The sequence below is a fragment of the Euprymna scolopes genome, chromosome 13 (assembly GCF_053919585.1).
Source record: "Euprymna scolopes isolate OS-2025 chromosome 13, ASM5391958v1, whole genome shotgun sequence".
Taxonomy (NCBI): Eukaryota; Metazoa; Mollusca; class Cephalopoda; order Sepiida; family Sepiolidae; genus Euprymna; species Euprymna scolopes.
In genome coordinates, this window is record NC_136494.1 from 48,561,941 (window position 1) to 48,588,108 (window position 26,168).

A 26,168-nucleotide genomic window follows, 5' to 3' on the forward strand; every position below is an offset into this window, starting at 1 on the left:
AACTTTTGTGATCTGCATAAGTCATTTGGTAATCCCAAATAGTCACCCATGCTAGAATGATCAAACTACGTATTGCTTAACTTTCGTGATCTGCAAAAGTCATTTGGTAATCTCAAGTAGTCACCCATCCTAGAATGACCAGACTATGTATTGCTTAACTTTCGTGATCTGCATAAGTCATTTTGTAATCCTAAGTAGCCACCCATGCTAGAATGACCAGACTACATATTGCTAACATTTAGTGATGATTCAAGCGGCTCCCCCCTCCAGTTTAACAGAGGTAGGAGGTCACGTGGTAATAATACAAAAAAGAAAATGACTGTTTATTTTTTAATAAATATAACGATCTGTTTTTTATCGGTGAATATTTTTAAGCTGAATTTTTTTTCCCCTTATTTTTTCTTGACATTTTTCGTTATACTCTCGTATAATTACTATTTTTAACCCGTTAATGACGTTGGAAACATTTTCATAACGTGTAAGATTATATATACTGACATTGTATGATTCTCGCAAATTTACCGATAAGAATTGTTTATTTACAGACATCGCCATTACTGAATGGTGATGTCACGTCACGTGACATGACTAAGCTTTTTTTTAATTACGTATAAATATCATTAGATCATCAGATTATTACTACTTAACTACATAGGAAAAACGAAAAATTTGTCACTTTTTGGGGGGGGGGGCCCCCTACAGAAAAACACCTATAGACTGGTCCTAATGGACCAAAAATTCGATATTTGTCGTCCGGAGGGTGGGGCTTTAATATGATACCATGTTTGTTAATTTTTGTTGTGTCTGTCGAAAGTTTTTAGCAGCCATACACACACTCACACACATTTTGCCTTTTATATATTAGATATATATAGATTTTTTTTTAATTGCAATTTCACCCTAAACAAAGCTCATTGCCACTTTGCTGTAGGAGCCTACTCTCAGGGACATAAGCTACAGGAGTACTATGTGGGGAGTTGGGCAGATGTTGGTTCGCGTTACACTTGAATCTCTACATGTCAGTACAGTTGGGGAAGCAGTAACTCGCAAGGGAATTCCAAAGTCCAGCAGTTCTGGGGAAGAAACTATATTAGTAGAAGTCTCTCTTACATCTAGGGATCTCAACTGTGAAGCGGCGGGATTTTGCTGCTTGTCAGGTTTGTCAGGGTTATTTATGTCGAGGGGGCACAAATGCTTGCAGTTCGTCAGAGCATTCACCATTGAAATACTTGTAGAACAGGCAGAGGGATGCTACATTACGTCGATGAGACAGAGGCTGAAGCTTAGATGACAGTTCAGGACCTATTAGGTTGGCGACTCTCTTTTGAACCCTGTCTAGGAGTGAGAGACCAGTAGAAGATGCACCAGCCCAAATATGACAATACTCCATACATGGGCGAATGGTGGCCTTATAGAGATACAGGATACTTTTGGGCGTTAGTAGCTTTCTAGCACGGTAGAGAGAACCTAGCTTTTTCGCAGCGTTTCTGGCAATGCTCTCAATGTAATTTTTCCAACTAATGTTTCCTGTGATCGTTAGGCCGAGGAATTTAAATGAGGTGCTTTCAGATAAAGAGTCTTTGGCCATTGCTATTGGTGGTAGAGAAGGTTTCTTGTAGTTATTGAAGGAAACAAATTTAGTCTTAGCAGCGTTGAATGTGACCATCCATTATGTCCCCATTCCACTACAGATCGGAGGTCATCCTCTTGTGTTTTTGCCATTTCTCTAGATATGTGTTCATTTGTTTTCCTGTCGTGTCAGTTATAGAGAGTGGTGTCATCAGCGTATATACCCATCTCACAAACAATTTTGTCAGGGAGGTCATTTATGAATATTAGAAATAATAGACCCCTGAGGCATTCCTGCATTTATATCATATTGTTTGGATGTACGACCATCAATGACAACCTGGATTTTTCTCTTACCTAAAAAGGATTTAATTATGTTAAACATTCTTCCAGAGAGACCGTATGATCTGATTTTCCTAAGAAGACCTTCGTGCCATACCCTGTCAAAAACCTTAGATATATCTAGAGCTACCACTCTACCCTCCCCTGCTTTGTCAAGTGAATGGTATATACGCTCAGAAATTACAGTTAGGATGTCTGCCATGGAACGGACTTGCCTACATCCTTGTTGGTCGGTCAGAAGTTTAGCATCTGTCAGATGATGGACTCGAGGTTAATAATGGATTCAAATATTTTGGTGAAAAGTAGGAGGAGGCTAATGGGGCGGTAATTTACTAGGTCAGTTCTCTCACCAGAATTCTTGAAAACTGGTACCACAGAAGCAGTTTTCCAGCAGGCAGGAAAGCAAGATTCCTTAAGGCATATGTTGTAAAGTTTGGAGAGAACCGGCGCTACTTCGGCGGAGCACTTTTTTAATAGCACAGCCGGGATGAGATCAGGTCCACATGCTTTGAAGTGTCAAGATTTTTTATGATGGCATGCACCTGAGATGGGGTGATTTCCAGATCGTCTAGTGTGGCGTCTGTCCGCAAAGGAAAGTCAGGGAGGAGGTGGTTTGCAGGGTCCAGTGTGGAGTTGGAGGTGCACCGACTGGCAAGCATGTTAGCCTTCTCGGTTGCTCAGCAAACAACCTCATGATTGTTGGATAGTGGGGGAATTGTTGATTGCCCATTATTTAGCATACTGTTGTAGATTTTCCAAAAGTCACGGGTTCCTAATTTCTGTGCTTTGATGAGGTTTTTGGTGGTTTCAGTAAATTCTCTCTTAGCTGTCGCTATTTCTTTCTTAACATTACTTCTGGCTTCTATGTACTTCTGTCTGTTTGAACTGGACTTATGTCGGTTAAATCTGCGGTATGCATGCTACCTTTGCGCGATGGCAGCCGCACAAGTAGAAGTAAACCACTGGGGAGAGTGGGGCTTGCTATGAAACTTCCATGTGGGAACATGTGCTTCAATTGCTGTTTTGAACCATTCAGTGGTCTCATGTGCACACTGTTCAGCAGGAAGTGAGAAGATATTTCACCATGGGGCGTCTCCGATGAGATCCCTGATCTGTATGGGCGATAACTCGTAGGAGTTGTAATGCTTTATTACATTTGGTTTTGATGTGATTGATGTGTGGAATGAAATTTAGTTTTTTGTCAAAAATGATTCCCAGGTGCTTGTGTTCATTTACGAATGGAATTTTTTCGCCTTCAATCTGTAAGGTTGGATCAGGGTGGAGTTTGCATTGGTTACAGAAATAGATGCATTTTGTTTTAGTTTTGGAGAATTTGAAACCATTTTTAGTTGCCCATTTATTAATTTTATTTATGTTATGTTGTAGTTTTCTTTCAATAGTGTGAATGTATTTAGATCTGTAGCTGATTGAGCAGTCATCTACATATAAGGAGCTATGTATATCAGGAGAGAGTTCTTTTATAATGTTATTGATTTTTATGTTAAAGATAGTTGTTGATAATATGCTGCCTTGGGGCACTCCTTCTTGATTTTGAGGGTCTGATAAAGTTGAGTCTATGCGAACTTGGAAAGATCTGTCTGTTAGCAAGTTTTTTATGAATTCAGGTAATCTGCCTCTTAGTCCGATGTTGTGGAGATCTTTTACGATACCGTGTTTCCAGGTGGTTTCATATGCTTTCCAAAGATCGAAAACAGATGTTACGTGTTCCTTATTGATAAAAGCTTCTCTGATATAATTTTCAAGGTTAGTGATGTGGTCTATACATCCTCGATTTTTTTTGGTATCCACACTAGATTTCAGAAATTATTTTGCTGTCATCTAGATACCATATAAGACGGTAGTTAATCATTCTTTCGAACGTTTTGCATAGGCAGCTTGTGAGAGCTATTGGTCTGTAGTTTTCTGGGTTTGATGTATCTTTTCCCAGTTTGGGTATTGAGATTATTGTTGCATTTTTCCATGAAGTTGGGAAATCTTGTTTCCCATATTTTATTATAAATTTTGAGAAGGAGTTTTAATGATTCTGGCAGAATTTCTTTAAGGAAGCTGTAGTGCACTTCATCTGGTCCTACAGCTGAGTTATGAGATTTTTCTATGGCGGTTTCTAGTTCATTGAGGAAGAAGATTTCATTGTAAGGCTTTTTTATCAGTTATTTTCTGTTTATTTGTGAGGTGTTTGATTGGATTCGGATTATATTTTCCAGTTATTTTCCTAATCATTTTCCAGACGGTTTTGGGTTTAGTGGTGATGTTGATTTTGTTGACAAATTGTTGCCAGCAGGATCTTTTGGATTCTTTAATTGTTTTTCGAGTTTTAGCTCTTTGGTGTTTGTATTCTATTAAGTTGTTCGTTGTGGGTTGTTTTTTTTAATTTTCTTAAGGCTGCCTTTCTCTGTCTAATGGCCGTTTTACATTCTGGATTGAACTATGGTTTGTTTTTTTTTTCCAGGAAGGGAATTTTTGGGTATGCATTTTTTGGCTATTGTTATGAGTACTTCCGTGAATTCTTCTATTGTTTGGATTTGATGTTCTGTTAGTTTTAGTGAACAAAGTTCTTTAAATTCGGCCCAGTTGGCTTTGTTTGTGTTCCACCTTGGTATGTGGTTCTGGATGGAGTTACTGTAATTGATTATAATAGGGAAGTGATCACTTCCACAGGGTTCTTCGTAAGTGCTCCATGTATAATCCAAGAAGCTTGATGGATCACACATGGTAAGATCAATGGCACTAGTTGATCCGTTTGTTGGATTTAAGTATGTGGGATTTTTTTGATTGAGAAGGCACAAGTTATTTTCGTTAATTAATTGTTCAATTTTGTTTCATTTTGAGTTTGTGACTTCACATCCCCATAATGTACTGTGGCAGTTAAAGTCTCCTAGAAGAATGAATGGTGGAGGTAGTTGGTTTATTAAATTTTCTAGTTCATTTTTATCTATTGGTCCATGAGGACGGAGGTATATTGAGCAGATTGTGATTGTTTTGTGTAATGTGACTTGAGTTGTAATTGCTTGGAGATTTGTTTTGATGGAGAAATTGCTTTGAGGTATGTTATTCCTTACAAGAATTGAGGTGCCTCCATTAGCACAAAGGCCTGTGTTATGGAAATAGTTGTATTGTTCATAGTTTGGTGTTTTGAAATGGTTATCGTTTTGTAGGAAGGTTTCTTGTAAGCAAACAATGGCTGGGTTGAAGAGTGAGATAAGTATAAGAAGTTCATTATAATTAGATGTTATTCCACGACAATTTCATTGGATAATTTGTTGTCTTTTATTTCTATCCATGAGGCTGTTTAGTTTTCCTCTATTTCCATCTCTTTAGAAGTAGAGGGTTTATCTTTTGTTGGAGTTTGTGTCTTTGGTGAAGTGTTTTGCTGGGTTTTTTCTTTTTTTTTGTTTGAATTTGGACGTCGATCTGGATCTTGCTTGAGATGTTGCCGCTTTGGCTTCTTATTCATTTTTTTCCCTCTTGATTACTTGTGTTTGGTTTCTTTTTTTTTTTTTATCTAGGGTGTTTTCGGTTTCCATTTTTTCTAGAATTTGGAATCTATTTTGAGTGTCTATTGTTTGGTTTTCTTCTTTTCTGGAACGTTCTTTATTTGCTGTTTTATCATTGCTTATGTTTTTATTAATTTCTGGTGATTGTTTTGTTGGTTTCTGTGATAATTTTTTTAATGGTTCTGTTGTGGATGGAATATTATTTTCTTTGTTTGGATTTGTTATTTCTATTTTGTTTCCCAGATTTGAGTATTTTTCTTTTAGGCTATTTTGAAATTCTGGCTATTCTTCAATATTTAATGCAATCAGTTTCTTTATCAGCTCCCTATATTGATCATGTATTTCATTATGTTGGTATGGTTTAGTTGTCTTTTTTGTTGTCTCAGCATATGTGTTGTCTTTCATGTACGTCTCATCTATTTTTCTGGCTTCTGGAAAGGTTGTGTTTTTTTTTGTACTTTACTTCTATAATTTCTCTTTCTTTTTTATATGTTTTGCATATTTTAGAGAAGACCAGGTGATTTTCTTTGCAGTTTGTACATTTCACCTCATTTATGCATTTTTCTTCGGTGTGGTCAGGCTCTTTGTTGCCCCATTTTCCACATATTTTTTATTCCTTTACAGGCTTCTTTACGATGTCCATATTTTTGGCAATGGAAACATCTTAATGGGGCTGGGATATATTGGTCTACTTTTACATTTAAGTAGCCAATTTTTATTTCCTTAGGTATTATTGATTTGTTAAACGTTAATATATATATGTTGGTTGTTATTATTTTATTGTTTCTTTTTATGTTTATGCGGATGTGGTTGATTACTCCTAGTTTTTCTAATTCGGTTTTTATTTCTTCTTCAGTTGTTAGCGATAGTTCATAACTTCGAATTACTCCTTTCGAAGTGTTTAGTGTTTTATGGGGAAAGACTTTGCACTTGTAGTCATGGAAGTTCTTCATTTTGAGTAGAGATTTAGCATCTCTAAGATTGGTTATCTCAACTAGTAGATTTCCATCTTTTGTTTTTTTGATCATTTTTGGTTTACTTTTTGTGGATAATGTTTTTTCTATTAGGAAAGGTGATAAATTTCCAATTTTTTTATTTTCGATTAATTCAATAACCAAGAATCGTGGGAAGTTTCCTTCGTCTATAGTTTTTCTAGTTTTGAATTTTTGTTTTTCATCTAAAGAAAAGAGGTCAGAATCAGAGGACTGGTTTCTTTTAAGGGTTTTGAGGGGGATGCTTTTGTTTTTATCAGCCATAGATTTTGGGATTTATTTTTCATCAACCACGCTCCCTACCCACCTCGGAGTCCAAAATTGGGGTATAGTAAGGGGGAAACCTTGACCATGTCGGGGCTAAGTGGAGGATATACTCTTTTGGTAAGGAGTTCTCTAGCACTATATTTTCTGTTCAATATGTCCTCAAAAATACATTTGCTCAGATGGAGTGTTGAGTTCTGGTCTTTCCAATTGATTGACCCTTGCCACCGCCTTCTAGCACTTACTTGGCTTGCCTATTTTCTGTAGTGGGGGAATAAATAATAATTAAAAAAAAAAAAAGATGGGAGTACGTTTAAGTTTCATTCTTTGTTGTGGTAGTTGGTACTTTGGGTGTAAGTGCTAGGGCTTGGTGTGACTGGCTGATTGGTCGGATTGGGCCTCTCCGACCGCCCGTCTAGCCGAAGTAAGGGCCGAAGTAATGTGTTGCAGTGCCTAGACTGTTATGCACAATCTCCAGGATCACGTCCTAAGGCATTACGGGTAGCAACCCACGGCTAACTAGTTGCCCCATCGCAGGGGGGCAGTCGGCTTATTCTAGTGCCCTACCAACAGGGCAACAAAAAAAAGGGGGAGGGCCATGGGTTGGTAAGTAGGGAAGGAAAAGGAAAGGAGAGGGGAAGGTGGTTGTTGTTTTTGTTTTTGTAGAACATAATTAAGTTTTACAAAAGAGAATAGAAAACAAAAACAGAAAATCGATGTAGGTGCATTTCGTCTCAGGAAGCCAATAGACAGCCTGATCTGGTAGCACCAGTGTTTGTTATTTGGGTTTTAGGTTTTTCTGAAGTGGTTATTTGGTTATGTTTGTTTGTTGTTTATTAGGGTTTTAGATTTTGTTATATAATCTTGTTTCTCTCAGAAATTTCAGGATATTGCCAGGGTCCACTCTGTGAAAAAGATCTTTTAGACTACTTTCACGGTAGTACCTCATTTGTATCTGCTGGAGATCCACGCAGTCTATCAGGATATTTTTCACAGTGTAAAGCTCATGATATGACACACAGAATGGGACCTCTTCGCCTTTTAATAGGTACGAGTGAGTGATCCTGGTGAGTCCTATTTGAAGTCTTGTCATTACTGTTTCTTCTCTTCTTGTCTTCTCCCAGCTAGAGGTCCCGCCCTGCGTTCTTTTCCCGAGGTTGGGCTTCACCTGCTGGAGCTTGTTATTCTTGCAGGCATTCCATGACTCCTGCCACTTGGAAGTGATGTATTTGTTGATTAGGGGTTTGTAATCAGTGTGAGGTACTTTTGTATTGCTGATATTCATTTTTAAAGATTTTTTTGCTGCTGTATCAGCTTTTTCGTTGCCTTTGAGTCCTATGTGGCTGGGAATCCAGCAGAATACGATGCCAGTGTTTTTGGAAAGGGAGATGATTCTTTCCAGGAGGTTTATGATTAAGGGGTTGTTCAAGTTTTTGTTATATAATGACGTTAAGACTGAAAGTGAATCAGATAATATTAAGTATTTGTTTGACTTGGTTTTTTGGATGATGTCTAAAGCTAGGTCTATGGCTGTTGATTCAGCACTAAAAATTGAGCAGTTGTCTGGGAGACGTTTTTGTAGTATAATGTTATTAGATATGGATGCACTTCTAGCGTTGTTTAGTTCTTTGGAGTGATCTGTGTAGATGTGTGTCCAGTTTTTATATTGTTCTAATATATTATTGAAGTTATTTGTATAAATTAGGGGATGTGTGTTGGATTTAGAAGATTTTGTTACATTCTTGAGGTTTAAATTTACCGATGGCTGTTTAATTAGCCAAAGTGGAGATTTTGGTTTGAGGGAAACCTGGATTTCTGTGGTATCTATTTGGGCTTCTGTAAGAAGGTCTTTTATACGTAGGCTGTATGGTTTGATAATATTTTCTCTCCCATTGTGTTGTGGGCGGAAAACACAATTGTTTGCAGAGTTTGATGGATATGATGAGAGTTTTAAGCAGTATTGAAGGGCTAGTTTTTTCCATCTAAGTGTCAGTGGAGGTTCGTTAGATTCGGTGTATAGGCTTTCCACTGGTGAAGTGGTGAAGGCTCCGAGAGCCAGTCTTAAGCCTTGGTGGTGTATTATGTTTAGTTCTTTTATATATGATTCTCTGGTTGCCCCATATATAAAGCATCCATAATCCAGCTCGGATCTTATTAAGGAACGGTATAGTTTAAGTAGTGTGGTTTTGTCAGCGCCTCAGTCAGTGTGGGCTTGGACTTTGATCAGTTTAATGGCCTTGTGACATTTTGTTTTTAGATTTTTTATGTGAGGTATGAAGCCCAGTTTCCTGTTGTATATTAAGCCCAGGTGTGTTGTTCAATAACAGGGATGATATTGTTATCCAGTTTTAGGATGGGATCATGGTGAGTTCTTTGGAGTTTACAGAAATGGACGCATTTTGTTTTTTCTTTTGAGAATTTAAAACCATTTTCTGTGGCCCATTCTTTATTTTATTTAGACAAAGTTGTAGTTTTCGTTCAGCTGTGGTTATGCATTTTGATCGGTAGCATATAAGTAAGTCGTCCACATATAGGGCACAGTTAGTATCAGGGTTTATGTTTTCAATTATTTTATTCATTTTTATGTTGAAAAGGGTGACGGATAAGATGCTACCCTGAGGTACCCCCATTTCTTGTTCTTTTTGGGCTGAGAGTGTGTTGCCTAGTCTTACTTGGAAGTGTCTATTATTTAAGAGATTGCAAATGAATTCTGGCATTCTGCCCCTAAATCCAAGTTCATATAGGTCTTTTTTAATGCCATATTTCCAAGTAGTGTCATATGCTTTTTCTAGGTCGAAAAAGATTGTTACTAGGTGTTCTTTTCTGGCAAAAGCTTCTCTGATGAATGTTTCTAATCTGATTAGGTGGTCGATGGAGCTTCTATTTTTTCTGAAGCCTGATTGATATTCTGTTATCAGGTTTTTGCTTTCAAGATACCATGTTAGTCTTTCATTGACCATCCTTTTGAAGGTCTTGCATACGCAGCTGGTGAAGGCAATGGGTCGGTAATTTGTTGGATCTGAATGGTCTCTTTTTGGTTTAGGTATTGGGATTACCATGGCTTCTTTCCAGTTTTTGGGGATGTTATTGTTCATCCATATGTCATTGTATATTTGTAGAAGGTAGTTGAGATATGGTTCTGGTAGGTTTTTTAGAAATTGATAGTGAATTTCGTCAGGGCCTACTGTTGTATCATGAGATTTTTGGATTGCCCCTTTTGGTTCTGTTCTGTTGAATGGTTGGTTGTAATGTTCTCCGTTTTTTGATTTGAAGTTAATTCTTTTCTTTTCTTTATTCTGTTTTAGGGTTTGGAATTTCTTTGATTGGTTTTTTGATGAGGAGTTTATGGAGAATTGTTCAGCTAGTTTGTTTGCAATATTTTCTTTGTTAGTAATTTTTATGTTATTGCAAGTAAGATGTTTGATTGGATCTTTATTGTTTTTCCCAGATATTTTCCTTACCATCTCCCATACTTTTTTGATTTTGGTGTTCTCATTTATTTTTGATACAAAGTTTTTCCAGGTGTTCCTTTTTGCTTCTTTGATTTTTCTTGCTTTTGCTTTGCTGTTTTTAAATTGATCTAGGTGTTCCTTAGTTGGATTCTTTTTAAATTTTCTTAGTTTGGCACGTTGCATTCTCACTGCTTCCTGGCATTCTTTGTTATACCATGGTTTGTTGACATTTGTAGGAGGAGAACTTTTTGGTATGTTTTCTTTTGCAATGGAAAGGAGTGTATTGTTGAAATATATTATGTGATCCTCAGTCTGGGTGTTTGCTTCTGGTATCAGTCTAGATTTGCAGGAATTTTGGGAATTTTTCCCAGTTTGCCTTTTTTAAATTCCAACGGGAGGGTTTGTCGTCTGGTTCTGGGTTTTTGTTTTCTAATATAATTGGGTAGTGGTCGCTTCTACGTGTATCATCATATGTTTTCCAGTTGTAGTCCGTAAATAGAGTTGGGTTGCAAATTGCTAAATCAATAGCTGTGCCTGTTGCTGGGTGTAGATATGTATTTTCTTTGGTGTTGAGTAGACATAATTGATTTTGGTTAAGTAGCGTTTCGATTAATTTACCACGTTTGTCATTTCTTGTACTACCCCATAGTTCGTTGTGGCCGTTTAGGTCCCCCATTAGTATAAATGGTTTTGGTAGTTGTTGGATTAGGGCATTTAGTTCAGTTTCTTTTATTCTTTCACTTGGTGGGATGTATAGTGAACAGAATATGTATAGTGGAATGTTGTGGTTATTGCAACAGCTTGCATGTTTGTTTTTAGGTTTATTTCACTGTGTGGGATGTTTTTGTTTATAAGTAGTGATCCTCCTCCTGTAACTATGTTTGAATTCTTGTTTATGTAGTTATATGAGCAGTAGTGTTTTATATTAATTGTATTATCTTCTTTTAGGTGGGTTTCTTGTAGGGCAATTATAGCAGGGCAGTTTATAAGGAGTAATATTTCTTTAAAGTTGGGTTTTGTTCCTCTTCTATTCCATTGAAGTATTTTATGAGCCATGGTTTATTTGTCTTTTTCTGGTTTTGGACTGTTGGTGTTTATGTCTACGTCCATAGTTTTGATGTTTGCTTGGGTGTTTCGGGTTTCAGATCGTGAATGGGGTCGCGGGGTCCTGATCTAGAGGTTGAGCGGGATCTGTTTATTTTGCTTTTATTGGTAGCGGTCTTGTGGAGTTCTTTTGGGGTCTGTTTATTTTTTATGTCGTAGGGCTTGTTTCTAGGGATGCTGTTGTTTGGAGTTTAATAAGTTTTTGTGGTCGAGTTTTAGTTTGGGGACTTTGTTTTATTTCAGTTATATTCTTTAAAAAATCTTTACTTTCTGTGATGGTTTGTTTCATGGTTTTTTTGACGTCTTCTATTAGTTCTCTCATTTCGTTGAGTAATTTCATGAATATTTCAATTTGGGTGTTTGAGGGATTTGTTTTTGTTGTATTATTTGGTTCAAGGTTAGGCTGTGTATTTCATTTTGTTATCTCAGAGTATTTTGTGTTTTCTGCTAGTTTACGGGCTTCTTGGAAACTTATGTTTTTGGTGTATTTTATTCTGAGAATTTCTTTTTCTTTTTTCCATTTTTTGCATTCCTTTGAGTTTGCGCTATGATTTTGATGGCAATTGACGCATTTTGGTGCGTTCTGATAATCAGTATGTGTTTCTTTGTCTCCGCATCTCATGCAAGTTGGTGGTCGTGTACATCGATCTTTATGGTGCCCGTATCGTTGGCAATTGTGACACCTGAATGGGCTTGGTATGTAAATTTCAGTGTTTATTTTTTCATATCCTATTTTATGTTGTTAGGTATTTGAGGAGTATCAAATGTTAATATCTAAGTGTTTGAGTCTATGATTTCGCCGGATCTTGTTTTTATCTGAATTCTTTTGATATCAATGACGTTTTGATTTTTAAGATTATTTTTTGTTTCTTCTAAGGGGCACAGGGCTAGTTTGGGGCACCTGATTACACCTTTGCTAGTGTTCAATGTTCTGTGGAAGTAGGTTTTTATTTTCCGATCATCGAAAAGTTTCCATTTGTAAATTTCAGTTGCTTGTTTCTGGTTTGTTATTTCGATTAACAGTGTGCCATTTTTTTGTTTTTTTACAGATTTTGGTTTGATTCCTTTTGATAGTATTCTTTCTATTTTGAAAGGAGACATTTTTGTTATTTGTTCTCCTTCAATTGTTTCTATTACAAAAAATCTTGGGAAGGTTTGTTTGTTTATTTCAGTTTCTGAGTCTGAGCTAGTCAGATCAAAAACTTCTGAATGACTTCTTTTTTGACTTTTTTGGCTTATAGTGGGCCATTTTTGTAGTTCATAATTTTTCTTCTCTCGTGCTCCCCACCCACCCCGGAGCCCTATATGGGAAGTGTTGGGGAGGGGACCCATTCGCCCCAACAGCAACAGGGATACACGGGAGGTATACTCGTTTCGTTAGTGGACCTAAGCACCTGTAGTTCGTCCATTTTTACTACAAAATCTTTTTCAAAAGTCTCTTTTTAGTAAGAATATTTGTTTTTCAGCCGTGATAAGTCCATTTGTTCAGTGAGTTGATTGACCCATGAGCCACCACTTTCTAAATCTGTTTATTGTAAAAAGGTGGAGAGTGCGAGTGGATTTTCTTGTTATGTTAGTCAGGTTTAGAGCTTGATGTGACCAGCCGATTGATTGGATTGGGCCCGTCCAACCGCCCGTCTAGCCCAGTACGAGGCCAAAGTGGGGTGTTGCAACTGATACCTTTGTTTTCCCTAGGTATCAGTTACTCAGCCACCAGGATCCCTTTCCTAGGCATTACGGGTCGCCACCCATGACCAACAGGTGGCCCCATTGAGAGGTTTTTACTCTCTGCAGGGGGGCAGTTGGTGTATTCTTATGCCCCACCGACGGTGTTGGGTAGTAGGAATAGAAAAAGAAAGGAGAGTGTTAGAGGGGAATGGGGGCTGTTGATTTGTTTTTGTAGAACATAATTAAGTTTTACAAAAGAGAATAGAAAACAAAAACAGAAAATCAATGTAGGTGCATTTCGTCTCAGGAAGCCAATAGACAGCCTGATCTAGTAGCACCAGCTGTGATAGGGAATGAGATATAAAGAAGCTATGTGTTGTGCTACCAGCTGCGTCTGTCTAAGTAGAAAAGTCCACGCCAATTGTTGAGGTGGACATTGAAGTCACCAAATACATGCACTTGTGCGCTAGTGTTGAGGGAAAGTGCTATATCTATGCTGTCAGAGACTTTGTATATTAATGTACAGTCCTGAATCGAGGGAGAGCGGTAGAGGAAATAAAAGTAACTAATGTTATGTTGCATGTTAAGTCTAAAGCACATAAAGACTTGATTGTCAGATTCTAGTTTTGTTTCTCTAGTCAAGGGGAGGGTATTTCGAATATAGACTCCAAACCCGTGCATATGTCTGTCAGAGTCCTTACGGCAGAGTGGGAAATATCCAGGCATATTAAAGTAGTTAGAGGGGATGGAGGAGTGTAGGTTAGTCTCACTTAGTGCTAAGATATCCGGGGTGTTTGTTAGGAGAAATGCTTCAACGTCATTTAAATTAGTTCTAAGCCCACGGATGTTCGTAAATGCAAGCCTCAAGGGAGGAGGCAATTTGGTTTTGTTTGAGTTTTGTTCTGGTTAGTTAGTTAATGCTGTTTGAAATGTAACTACTTACCATTAGGTCGAATTATAAGCACCAGTTCACCCGAGTGTGTCTCTCGAGATGCCTTGATGAACATCACAACCTTAAATAAAAACAGAAGTAAATAAATACACTCAATGACACCAACAAATGTATTGGCATTTTCAATACAGAAAAGAATATGTAGTATTGATTTCAATTATTAACATATCTATAAATATAGTTCAGAATATGTAACTCTAAACAATAGGTAAGGATCAAAAGAACAATTTTGAAGTGATGACTCATAAAACGTTTTAAATTGCAGAATTAGAATTTCTGAAAAAAACTATTCTTCTATTAAATCATAATATCTGCATTTTTTTACATTTCATTAAATAAATACAAAATACTTAATAATGTGATGTAATTTGTGCAAGTATAGTAACAATAAAAAATATAAATATACCTGTTCATGTGTGTGCTGAGATACATCACGTCCATTAATAAATAATACCTGGTCACCTTCATTTAGCCGAGGAATACACAAATCAGCTGGAGTATTGGGAGCCACTCTGGAGACAATGATGGGCATGCCTTGATCAGAGCCACCCTAATAATAAGTTTATATCAAAAAATTAAAAATGAAATCTTTAAGAAAAAAAAAGTAAAATTACTAGTAGTGTTGGGACAATTCCTAAATTTTTTCTAATTCCGATTCCAGGAAAATGTTGATTAACAATTCTGATACCAAGTACGATTCCGATTCCTGTTGAATTGTTGTTTTGAAATATACCAATCGAAAGTTTTTGTGTAGCAAAAAAATTTGGTACAGCGAAAAAGTGAAAATACAATTAAGGGAATTTTGAAAACGATTTGATTTTTTCGTAAAATTTCTTTCATTGAAGATAAGTCAAAACAAATATTTTAACCATGCACCATGAAATGAATAACAATCAATTTCAGGAGTTATTTTGTATATTAAAAAATATGAAGAAAAAGAGCGGATGTACACGAATGCGACCTCTGTAGCAAAATACGCATCGGCTCCGATATTGTACGTTGTTCGACTGAGGGAAAAGTTATTATTTTTACAAGGAAAGAATTTTTGCGTGTGTCCTATTTTTTTTTTTTCTTTATTATTTATTTTGGCTTGAAATTTGCGCATGATTTTTGTTATTTTATCTGTTTTTTTTTTTTTGTTTTTTTTTTATGGATATTTTTTTTTGTTGCTGGAGTTTATATAATTATTAACAGGAAAATTGGTCAAAGTCAAAATGGAATCCGTGCTATTTTTTAAATATTATTTTCAAGTTTAATTATGTTCACGGTACTGTAAACCATTCACAAATATTATTTTCAAGTTTAATTAAAGTTTTATGATACCCTTTTCTTATTATTGTTTTTGTATTGGTGTTTGCACCAACAATATTGAAGCCTACTGAAATACATATCGGGATCAGTAGGAGAAATGAAATGGTCTCATGTCGATGAGGCCATGTATAGAGAGGCTTATAACATGAAAAGTGAAAAAATATTAGATAATTTTGAAACGTTTTTAGAGCATGTTCATTAAAAATATGGTAATTAAAAAAAAATTCTAATAAGCTTTGGGAAAAAAACATGTTTTTAACAATTGAAAATTTTATTTTTGAATAAAAAATAATTATTAAAACAAAAACAGTAGTGTTCTCGTCGAGTAGTTTTTATTTTATTCAAGAAAGTAAAAGGTACTCATGCACTTATTGAGCCGTGCTGAAATAATGACATTATTTAGAAAGCCATTCTTAATATGGGGATGGGAGGGTGTTATGTACCTATTCTGTACTTTCACCTAACAATTTAATAAGAACAGGTATCATAAAACTTTAATTAAACTTGAAAGTATTATTTAAAAATAGCGCGGATCAATTACAATTAGCGGATCAATAACATTAGCACCAAACAACATTTCACTGTGTTTCGATCTACGACATTCCATAATAGGTACGTACATGCTAAAACTTTTTGTTTATTTTTGTATATCACCACAAGTGCTGATTTTGACTTTCACCAATTTTCCTTTAAAAAACAATTAGAAACTCTTCAAACATTGGGCGAGGCAGTTAACCATAAAAAATAATGGTAACATAAGTGCATGAGCACGAAATTTTTATTTTGTTTTGTTTTCATTTTGTTTGTTTGTTAAATCCGACAAAAAAAAAAAAAAATAAATAAATAAATAAAAATAAAAGAATACAAAAACAATAATAAAAAAAGGGTATCATAAAACTGTAATTAAACTTGAAAATAATATTTAAAAACAGCATAGATTCCATTTTGACTTTCACCAATTTTCCTGTTAATAATTACATAAACTCCAGCAAAAAAAAAAAAAAAAAAAAGAATATATCCATCCAAAAAAAACAAGAACAAAAAAAAAAAAAACAAATAAATAAACCAAAAAAAAAAACCAAAAAAAAAAAAAACCCATAAAATCATAATAACAAAAATCGGGGAAGTAGGTCCGGCAGACGAGCCTCGTTCTGACATTTGGAAAATTTAGGTTAACAACCGGTGAAGCTACCAAAAAGTAACCCTTTTAAATAAAGATGGATATAAACAATATTTTTAAAATTAATTTTTTAATTTTACTTAAAAACAAAATGTAAACATATATAAACAAAATATTTTAAAATTGAAAAATATTGTAAAGTGTTTACATAGCTGGTTCTTTGGGATAATAGGGGCGCCTGAAACCTCCCTTCCAAAACGAAAAAAGCTTTAGTGTTTTTAATATTTTAAAGCTTTTTTTTTTTTTTTTTAAAGTTTAAAACACAAGTAGTGGCTAGTTAACTTAGAACAGCAAGTGCGCATGGCGGAAATTCTTCAGGGATTAAATGTATTGTAATGCTTTTATTGTGGTCGAAAAACGTTTTTCAGCTGCCATATTACTTCCTATTTACTTGCCTCCCCATGAGGGCAGAGTTAGATACAAGGTCGGTTTTTAATGTAGAGAAGCATTTATGACTAAAAAACAAAATGGTGAAATATAAAAGCAAATTAAGCTAAAAGTAAAAAAAGAAAAAAAATTTTTTTTTAATTCAAGGAATTAAAGGAAGAAAAAAATCAAAGAAATTTCGAAACTCATTAAGATAAATAAAGATTACCTTTAAAGTTGTTAATAAAATTCTTGTACATCATATTAAATATGTTATGAAAAGTTCTATGATGTTTTTATCATAAATTTTTGACAGCACTAATCTTACTTCAAACAAACAGTTCAACTTAAAAATATAAGAGAATCGTAATGAAAGAATTGTAAATCTAAGGTATTTTTTTAACAATGCGATTCCAATTCCCCCCAAAATGCACGATTCTTATGATTAACGATTCCAATTAATTATCCCACCACTAATTACAAGATTACTTTCTTTTGAATAAAAATGAATGGAATCAATTAAATTTTATCTTTGAACATTTGTTCAATGCAAGACATTTTCAATAAAATTAAATTATTTTTAAAACAAAATCTCGTTAAGTGACCATAATTTATTTATGGTCACTATTATGTTAATATTTATTATTAAACATTACACACAAAAAATGTATAAACATTTTTATGTAAAAATCATAAGATTCAAACTTCTAATTCTTGTACTACATTGTACTAATTATAAAGGCAAGTAAAATTTTGATATAAAAGTTGTTTTTTCAATTGGAGCTAAATTTAATGTTAATATGTTTAACTTATACTTGTGAAGCTAATTACAATCAACTAGCATGGTTACCTGGCATTGCCCAGAGGCATAGGCAGCAAAATAGAAGAGTTATAAAAGTGTGTGTAACATCTTTATTTCAAACCTCCTCTTTCTCTTGCTATCCAGTTTCTCCTCTCCTCTTCACTCTAGTATATATCAATTAGCAATTTTAATACTTTATTATTACATCTACTCGTATTCTATGTAGGACCTCCAGATTGCTTTCATCTTGTCTAGTCCAACCCAGGCCTTGATGATTCACATGTTCAGTCCATCTTCTCTGCAATCTTGCTTTGTAACTTTACTGCTAAGATATGTCAACTCATTGATATTTTTTAGACAAGACCCATTTATTTCCTTGTTGGTTCATAAAAATATCATGTTAACAAAAATCTCAGTGTAATTTTCCATTTCTTCAAGACAATGTTGTGGTAATTCTGACTGTTTAGTTGTGCCAGCAAAAATTGCAGTCATCAGCCTGTATTGGTAATTTTCTCAGCAGGATACCTCCTGCCTCTTGCAAGTACCAATATCAAACCATTTTGTTTCAACTTTTCAACTGATATACAGCAAATGTAGTAAAAATAGATCATAAACAGATAGGGAGCTAAAGTATTGCTCTGAAAAACACCAACAGTGACCCAAAAGAAAAGTTGGTGTCTCATCAAGACAATCATTATTGCATCTCATCTAAAAAACCATATGCCAGACGCATTTCTTCCATCTCCATTCTATGAATTGATATTGAAAATGTAAGAAATCTATGAATAGCAAGATGACTTTTAGATTTCTTTCACAAAGTTCTTTAATGCATGGCAGCATGTAAAATGGACATTAAATATTATGATAATATTGATGCTGTCACCTTATATAATTTTCCTACCAAAATGACACAACTTCTTTCAAGCCATTACATCAGTTCTTGTAAAAAAATGTAACACTCAGACTTTTACTACAAGATTGGAGAAGAACATCAGAACTTCTCTTAATATCTGGAAGTAGCAGCCCATGAGAGGAAATCTTTTCTCAAATCTCAGCCTTAATCAGGGAGAGAACCAGATTTCTTGGTCAATGCTAAAGGGCTAAAGATGAAATCGTCAGTGATGTTCTTTTGTAGAAGGCAAAACAAGGATGTAGTTCAGGAGGGAGACTGAACAGAACCTATGTTAAGCTACTAGCAGAGGACTCACTATTCACCTGTGAAGTCACATCTAAGGAAATGTATCTTTACTATCTGCTCCTTTACAGTTCATCCAAAATTACATTGCTTATGAAAAATACTGAAAAAAATCAATGTAATGATTTCAACATATAATTATAAAACTATTATTTTAACTTAATTTTTTAATAAAAATACAACTTTTATTATTGTCAGAATTTAAAGAATTATATGTATAAAGTTTAAAATTTCTATCCATATTCATCCTTATTGTCTTATGGAGAATTCATCTATTAACAAACTTCCAAGTGAACATAAAATTTATATTAAGGCAACACACTAGATTCAGATTCTAGCAACAAGAATGAAGTCAATTACAAATCTCATTTATAAAACTCCCTTTGTCTCTCCATTTTTTTCAAATTGCACCTTCCTCAAAACAAAAGGTCGTAGAGTGGCTCAAATGATTGCATTTTCGGTCAACAGCTTTTTATAGGTCGGTCAACCGCTTTTTATAGGTCAGTTAAAATAGTTGTAAAGGGGTGAAAAACGGAACAAAATTGAAAGAAATCAGAACTTGTTAATCAAAACTTAAATTGGTCTTCTACACATGTTCATGAAGATTTGTACATTAAGTTTATTTTCACATATTTTATTACCTGACTAACAGTGGCTCACTGGGGAAACGTCTCTGGTGGAGATGTTTTAAATTTTGCTTTTGGTATTGGTTTCAATTCTAACTTATGGCACTGAAGTCATATTTTCATTTTCTTTTTAACTTTTAAAATCAAATCTTTTCACATTTGGTAGAAATGCTTATATGTTTACTGTAGTGTCAGTAAAAATTAGTTTTTAGAGGCTCATGATGAAATCCATGTCACATTAAATAATTTTCATGATCAAAATAGAAATTAAGTCGACAGTTTACAATTATTGATATTTTTTGTCATTAGAAAAAAATAGTAGGAGATAACTCAATTCTTGAGGTTTATTAGAATTTGAAAATTTTAAAAGTTTTGTATTATGTAGTAACATGTGTAAAATTAATAATTTCTAAACTTGTCATCTCAATAAAAACTTAAATTTAACTTTTAACACATCTGGCATTGGAATTATAAAGATTTGTTGGTGCAATGTAATTAATGAAAAAAAAAATACAAAAAAATCTTTGATATATGTACCTGTCATGGAATGAAAATGTTATATCCTAAAAGTTACATACATTAATCAAGTATATTTTTTATATATAGAAATTCATTATTTTTTTACAATTTTTAGCCATTTTAATAGTAAACTGTAACCATTACAAGGCTAATTTTGGTCTCGGTAGTTTGAATTCAGTTGTCTCTATTTAGTAGATATTTATATATTTCATTATTATTTAAAAAAAATAAGCTTGAACTTTGGACTTTCTCCAAATTGTTTGGTTAAATCTAATCTAATACTGTATAAAAACTCAATATATGTGTCTGTCTCTCTGTCTTCATTATTTTTAAACTGCATCTTCCCCAAGACAAACGGTCACAGAGCAGTGCTAGGTGGATCAAATGATTGCATTTTTGTGGGCCATTTTTATGGATCTTTAGCCAGTAAAATTAGCTGCTAAGAAGTAAAAAAAAAAAAAAAAAAAGAAAAAAAAAGAAAAGAAATTGGAACTTGGCAGGCATAAGTTGACTTAAAATTTTCTTGTATGAATGCACACACTTGCATATATATATATGTTAAAGTTAGTTCATTTTTAGCTATTTCTTATCCGACTATTTTGGTTTAGATTCTAGCTGATGGCAATGAAGTCATATTTTTTTTTTTTTTTTACTTTTGAAATTACTACTCTATATTGGATATAATATTATATGAAGTAATCAATAGAGAATTGATTGTATATCTAAAATTTGCATAAATTAAAATATCAGATTTGTGTATTTTATGACCGGGCAACACTGGGCGGCCCCCTGCTAGCAAATCATATTTACTTTTAAGCAATTGTTTTAAAAATAAAAACTATTTTTAAAAATTTAAAGCACAAAAAGTTCATTTTATTTGCCACAAATGTTCATTTTATCTAGTTTGTGACTCAAACTGCAAAATGTATTTGAAAAAAGAATATTGGGCCTAAGTCTACAGATCTTCAATATTAGTAGTGTTAAATGATGATCCTGAATTCTCTGCTATTGCATGACTAGGAAGAGAAAAAGAAAAATAAGTGTAAAAATAAGTGTAACTAAGTGTAAAATAAGAGCAGTCACCAAAAATAACCATTTCTCATCCATAAGCGTTTCTCCTTCCTCATTATTGTCTCATCCCTTTTACAAACTCCAATTAGTCATAGTCACACAATTGCTGATAGTAAATACAAAGACTGAAAAATTGTTGGAGGAAAATATAATAGAATCCTTATTTTCATCCTGGCGAGCAAAGGTTCTAGTAACATCAAATGAAAACTGTGATAAATTATAGCATCATCAACAAGTTCATGTAACTAGTTGCTTACCCTATGCTGAATAGATCTAAAATGGTCAAAGGAATAGCCTAGTATAATATTTTCACTACTATTCATCTTAAATTAGCTTCCAATCAAAATCAAATCCCTATCAGTAATGAGAATTGTAAATTGTATCAGTTTACTCACTTAGCATTACATGTTAATGCATTCCAAACAAGCATTGATAAATTATCATATAATGCAGACAACAGTACCATTTGTAGAAAAAATTAAAAAGAGCATGACTAAAATCTTCAAAGATTTTATGAGGTAGCAAAATAGTGAAATATTATTTTGTTGTTTAGGAAGAAAGAACACCGAACACATAATACAGTGGCATATATCATAATGGTGACCAGTCTTTTCTTTATTGTTTTAATCTCTCACTCCCTAAGCCAGGGGTTATTTTTTGGAACTCTCTTTTTTGGAGAGTTATCTAAGGAGAGGTAATGATAACATACTCTCACATGCACCTTCTTTCAAATGACTAAATTATAGAATGAAACAATAAAATCAATTTGTGACTATTCCATCTCTAAAACTTGGGGTGATTTGATTGTATGTCCACATCTGTGTGTTATGTTGTTGTAGGTGTTGCAGGTCAGATACTCTGAGAGGTGCTTGTTTAAAAGGTGACTGTTGCTCTTATTTGTTATTTATTTCTACACTGGGTGTACAGTTTTTGTAGGCTCCTGAGGAATTCCAGTTGGCTGTGGTTCTGGATGGGTCTACTCTCAGGTGTTGACAATTTTGATGAAGAATTTTTTCGAAAAGGGGCTGTAATATTTATGACCATGGTTCTTTGTTAAATTGTGTGACAAGTGCAGGAAAACACTCACCTGCCTCTTTATTTAAAACACGCACAGCTTGTCCAGTTTGGGCAGATCTTTTGCATGCCAATCATGGTACATTTGCCTGCCTCTTACACAACTGCATCATTATCTTCTCTTTCTTGGTGTTTTGGTTGGTGCATTTGACTACGATGCTCCTTGTCAGCTTCCTGGGATGGAATTGAATGATCTATGAGAGTTGTCCACAAACATAACAATACCATGCCCGAGTCATCACTTGAGACAGCTTTCTTGAATGCCAATTTCACTTTCTGTACATAATGTCCTGCTAAGCCATTCAACTGCAGAAACTTAGGTGATGACATGCGATGTTAGAAGTCCCATTCAGCATAAAGTTGAGACCTTTAATGTAAAATAGGTCAAGAGCCATTAGCTGCCATGGCCTCATTGGAATCTCATGTGTCATGAGAGGTTTTGCACTCTGCGTTTTTTGATGCTCCTGACATAGGGCATATTGTTGTACTATGTTATCTATACCTTTTATTAATGTTGTGTTAAAAGACACAACTTTTTGCTCGGAGCTTACACTTCTCCCTCCCTTGATGCCCATAATGTATTCTTTGTAACACCTCGTTTGCATTGATTTGGGTATTATTATACAGTTTGCTTTCAATGAAATTCCATTTCCAATGAAACTTCATCCTGATAATGCCAACACGGTCTCATATTTTTGTTCAACTGCTTAAATGTGTTAGCCTAACTTCTTAAAATAACGTCCCTCACTTTGCATAGTGTAGGATCGTCATTTGTTGCTTGGCATAACTAAGCTAGTTTTGCGGTTGAAATATAAACAAAATCCACTCTCAGATCAATGGTTTCTTAATTAGAAATTAATTAATTATTCACTAATGCCATATTTTTTCCAGGCCGATATGCAATCTTCATATATCTTTGCAAACATAACAATATATGTTAGAGCCGAGGCGAAGCTGCAAGTAAATTTTTTGAGTTGATCATTACAAGATGCTTACTCATCACCTGGAATGCATTTCCATGTATGTAAGTTCTGAACCATTCACACTCAAAAACAACAGCAAGGAGCTTCTGCACTATGCTGGTATAACACTGTTCACTCTCTGTTAAAAATTTCTATGCAAACATTATTAGATTTTCCTTCTTGGAGGAAAACGACAGTAAGTCTTCTACTTGATGCATCGACTTGGATGACGGTTTGTTTTGTAGGTAACATTTCCTTGCAAATCAAATCTTTGGTGATTTTCTGTCCACTGGTATTTTGCATCATTTTTTTTTTTAGATCTCCCAATGGTGCTGTAAGGTGTGGAATAAAGGGTGCCATTTCTCAGCACTCTTTGCAGGCCAGTGATGTTCGATGGACAGGGTAACATTTTTATTTCTTTCACCTTGCTTGGATCAGGGTGCATACTATTTTGATAGTAGATTGCATCAAAAAACTGAATCTGCACATTTTTCATCGTTGAAACAAAGCATTGCTTTCTGCACAATCTTTATTAAATTGTACAGGTGCTTATTATGCTCTTTGTTTTTTCTAAAAATGTTTACATCATTAATCAGTCCTAAAGAGTCAGGGCACTTCTCTAGGATCATGTCTATTTTCTAGATAAACACAACCTGAGACATCAAAAGAGACCAAAAAGGCACCAACTAGTAGCAAACTCTTTAAAAAAGAAAAAAAGAAGACAGTTGAATGTAGTCAACAGTTGTGAATCTGTATTGAGCTTGATGAACCAGTAGCCATTTTAGCATCCAATTTGGAAAAATATTTGAAGAGCTGATGTGCAAGTTTTTCCATTGTATGTGTTTTGTAATGGCATCTCATGATGGCCATATTTGAATCTTTGGAAGCTTAAACACAGGCGGAGTTTTCAATTGTCTGAACACACATAGATCAAGTTGCTGACCCATTCTGTAAGCTCGGTTATTCTGTGTATGATGCCTTGTTTGACCATATTCGGCAATTCAGTCTGGATTTAATCTCTCATTGGCATGGGGCATTTTCAGGGTCATTTTCTGGTTTCAGGGCAATATGATATTCACCTTCAAAATTACCTATTCTGTCAAAACGGTCTGGCTACATCTTCAACAGATCCTGGGCTGATTTTTTTTTTTTTTTTTTTTTTTACACAGTGATCACCACTTATCAAGGCCCGGAAGCCACTCAGGGATAAGAGTTATTGCAAGTACATTACATTAGTGTGGAGATTTGATGAAGTGTTTACCTAAGGGGGCAGTTCATTAGGAATTTGTTAACATTGGACTTGAAGACATCCAAGTTGTAGTCCGGTGGAAGCAGGCAGACGGAACAGAGTTCCACAGGCGTGCAGTTCTAAGAAAGAAGCTTTGTTCATGGAATCCGCGTTTTGATTCAGGCACAGATATAGAGTGGGGGAAATTTTTCACAGTGGATTCAGCTAGACGGGTGTTTTTCGTGAAAAATTGGCGAGGGGGGACCAGAGATTGGAGTTCAGAGGAGCACCTGCCATGGAAATAACGATAAAACACGATAAAACAAGGATAGGCTCGCAACGTCTCTTCTGTGGGAGAGAGGTTGCAGGGTAGAGAAAAGGGTATCCCCCACTAAGCCACGAAGTCTATTTTGTACTCTGTCAAGGCAGGATAGGCTGTTTTTAGCAGCTCCTGCCCAGATATGGCAACAGTATTCCATCCTTGGACGTACTTGGCTTTTATATAGATAGAGAATTGCATCAGTAGTGAGATATCTTCTGGAGCGGTAGAAGGATCCCACCATCTTTCCAGTTTTATTGGAACTGGAGTTTCCTGGATTGCTCACTGTAGTTTAATGTCTCTGATAGAAGGTATTCCTATGATAGTAGGTTCTTCTGTTGTCACAACAAATAACTTAAGCATCTTCCATGCTCCTTTGTGTAAACACTATATTTTTATTAATTGGCAGCCAATTCTTTCCTATTTTCTCTTGATTCTCTGAGTTTTTGTACTCTTCCTAATTCAAGGACTTTTAAGGCATTATGGTATGTCAGTCTCCATTGTTTTCTGTGAGAAGTGTTTGTTGACAGTGGGATCTTAGTTGTTGTCAGATTGTGCTTGAGCTTATCCTTGTACCTCAACAGTGGGCGGCCAACATGCCTGTCTGAAGTTGACTGTACAAAAGTGCCTAAGTGCATATCATCACTCATTCTGACTATGTGTCCGGTCCAACATAATTGACATTGTATAAGAAAAGTTCAATTCCACTGATATCACACTTTTCAAAGATATCAGCATTGATTACCTTGTCCTTCAGGGTAAATCCAGAAATTGTGCGAAGGCAGTGTTTGTAAAATATGCCAAACTGCATGATATGTGAGTGGTAGAGGGGAGGAGAGCAGGCCTCAGCACCATACAAGAGAGTTGTCAGAACAACAGCCCTGTACACTCTAATTTTAGTTTCTAGCTTTATACCTGTCATTCTACAAACGGTTCCAAAGTTTACCAAAAGCTGATGTTGCCTTGAGTTCATCATGCTAAGTATGTGAAACATTTGACATATGTAAATTCTTTCCATTTACTTGACCACACACCAGACGACATCTGCCGTAACTATCCAGACTACCCCTCCTTTGCCACTGACTGCCAGAGCCTATTGACTGACCACCATCCTTGTTCGAAGCAGTTGATAGACGTTCCTGTCACTGCCATCACCGGCACATCCTGACAAAACCAACAGCTTCTACAATGATCGTATTGACCCCCAATAAACGTTTGAACTAAACTTCTTTGTATGTCCTTCTTGCTTATATATGCTCATTTTGTAATATAACAAATTGGCGTCAGAGATTTTAGCAAGATCATTTTGGAAAGCTACACGGGTTTCACGCAATCAGAACTGTTTATTCTAATTAAAGAACATCATGAGACAACAAAATGCCTTCCACCCAGGAAACGATGTGAATCAATTCATCATGGCACTAAACAAATATACACGATACACGTCATACCAGAGCTAACAACCTAACCCAGTCTGGAAGTCAATTCCATGAAAGACATGTTGGACCAGGGTGCATTTCAGCGGATGCTTGACTCAGAACAAGACACATCCATCTGCATCCACCTGAAGGAATACCTCCTGAGAACTCACCTTTCAACACTTCAACGCTGAGCCTGGGACTTGGAACGGCGAGAGGACGAAAAACTAACAGATTTT

At 35.1% G+C, this 26,168-nt stretch overlaps 1 protein-coding gene across 9 annotated transcripts in view; it reads right to left on the minus strand.

Annotated features, from left to right (window-relative positions):
* LOC145292010 (tyrosine-protein phosphatase non-receptor type 4-like) overlaps positions 1 to 26,168 on the minus strand; it is a 973,203-nt gene that overhangs the window by 149,599 nt on the left and 797,436 nt on the right. For all 9 annotated transcript variants that reach the window (XR_013869534.1, XM_080138005.1, XM_080138003.1 and 6 more), the window contains 2 exons: positions 14,265 to 14,408; positions 13,850 to 13,919 (listed from right to left, as the gene is read on the minus strand). Coding sequence is in view for 8 of the 9 variants with exons in the window: in XM_080138005.1 (XP_079994131.1) it covers positions 13,850 to 13,919; positions 14,265 to 14,408 (214 nt within the window). In the remaining variant the exon portion in view is untranslated. The remainder of the gene's footprint in view (positions 1 to 13,849; positions 13,920 to 14,264; positions 14,409 to 26,168) is intronic.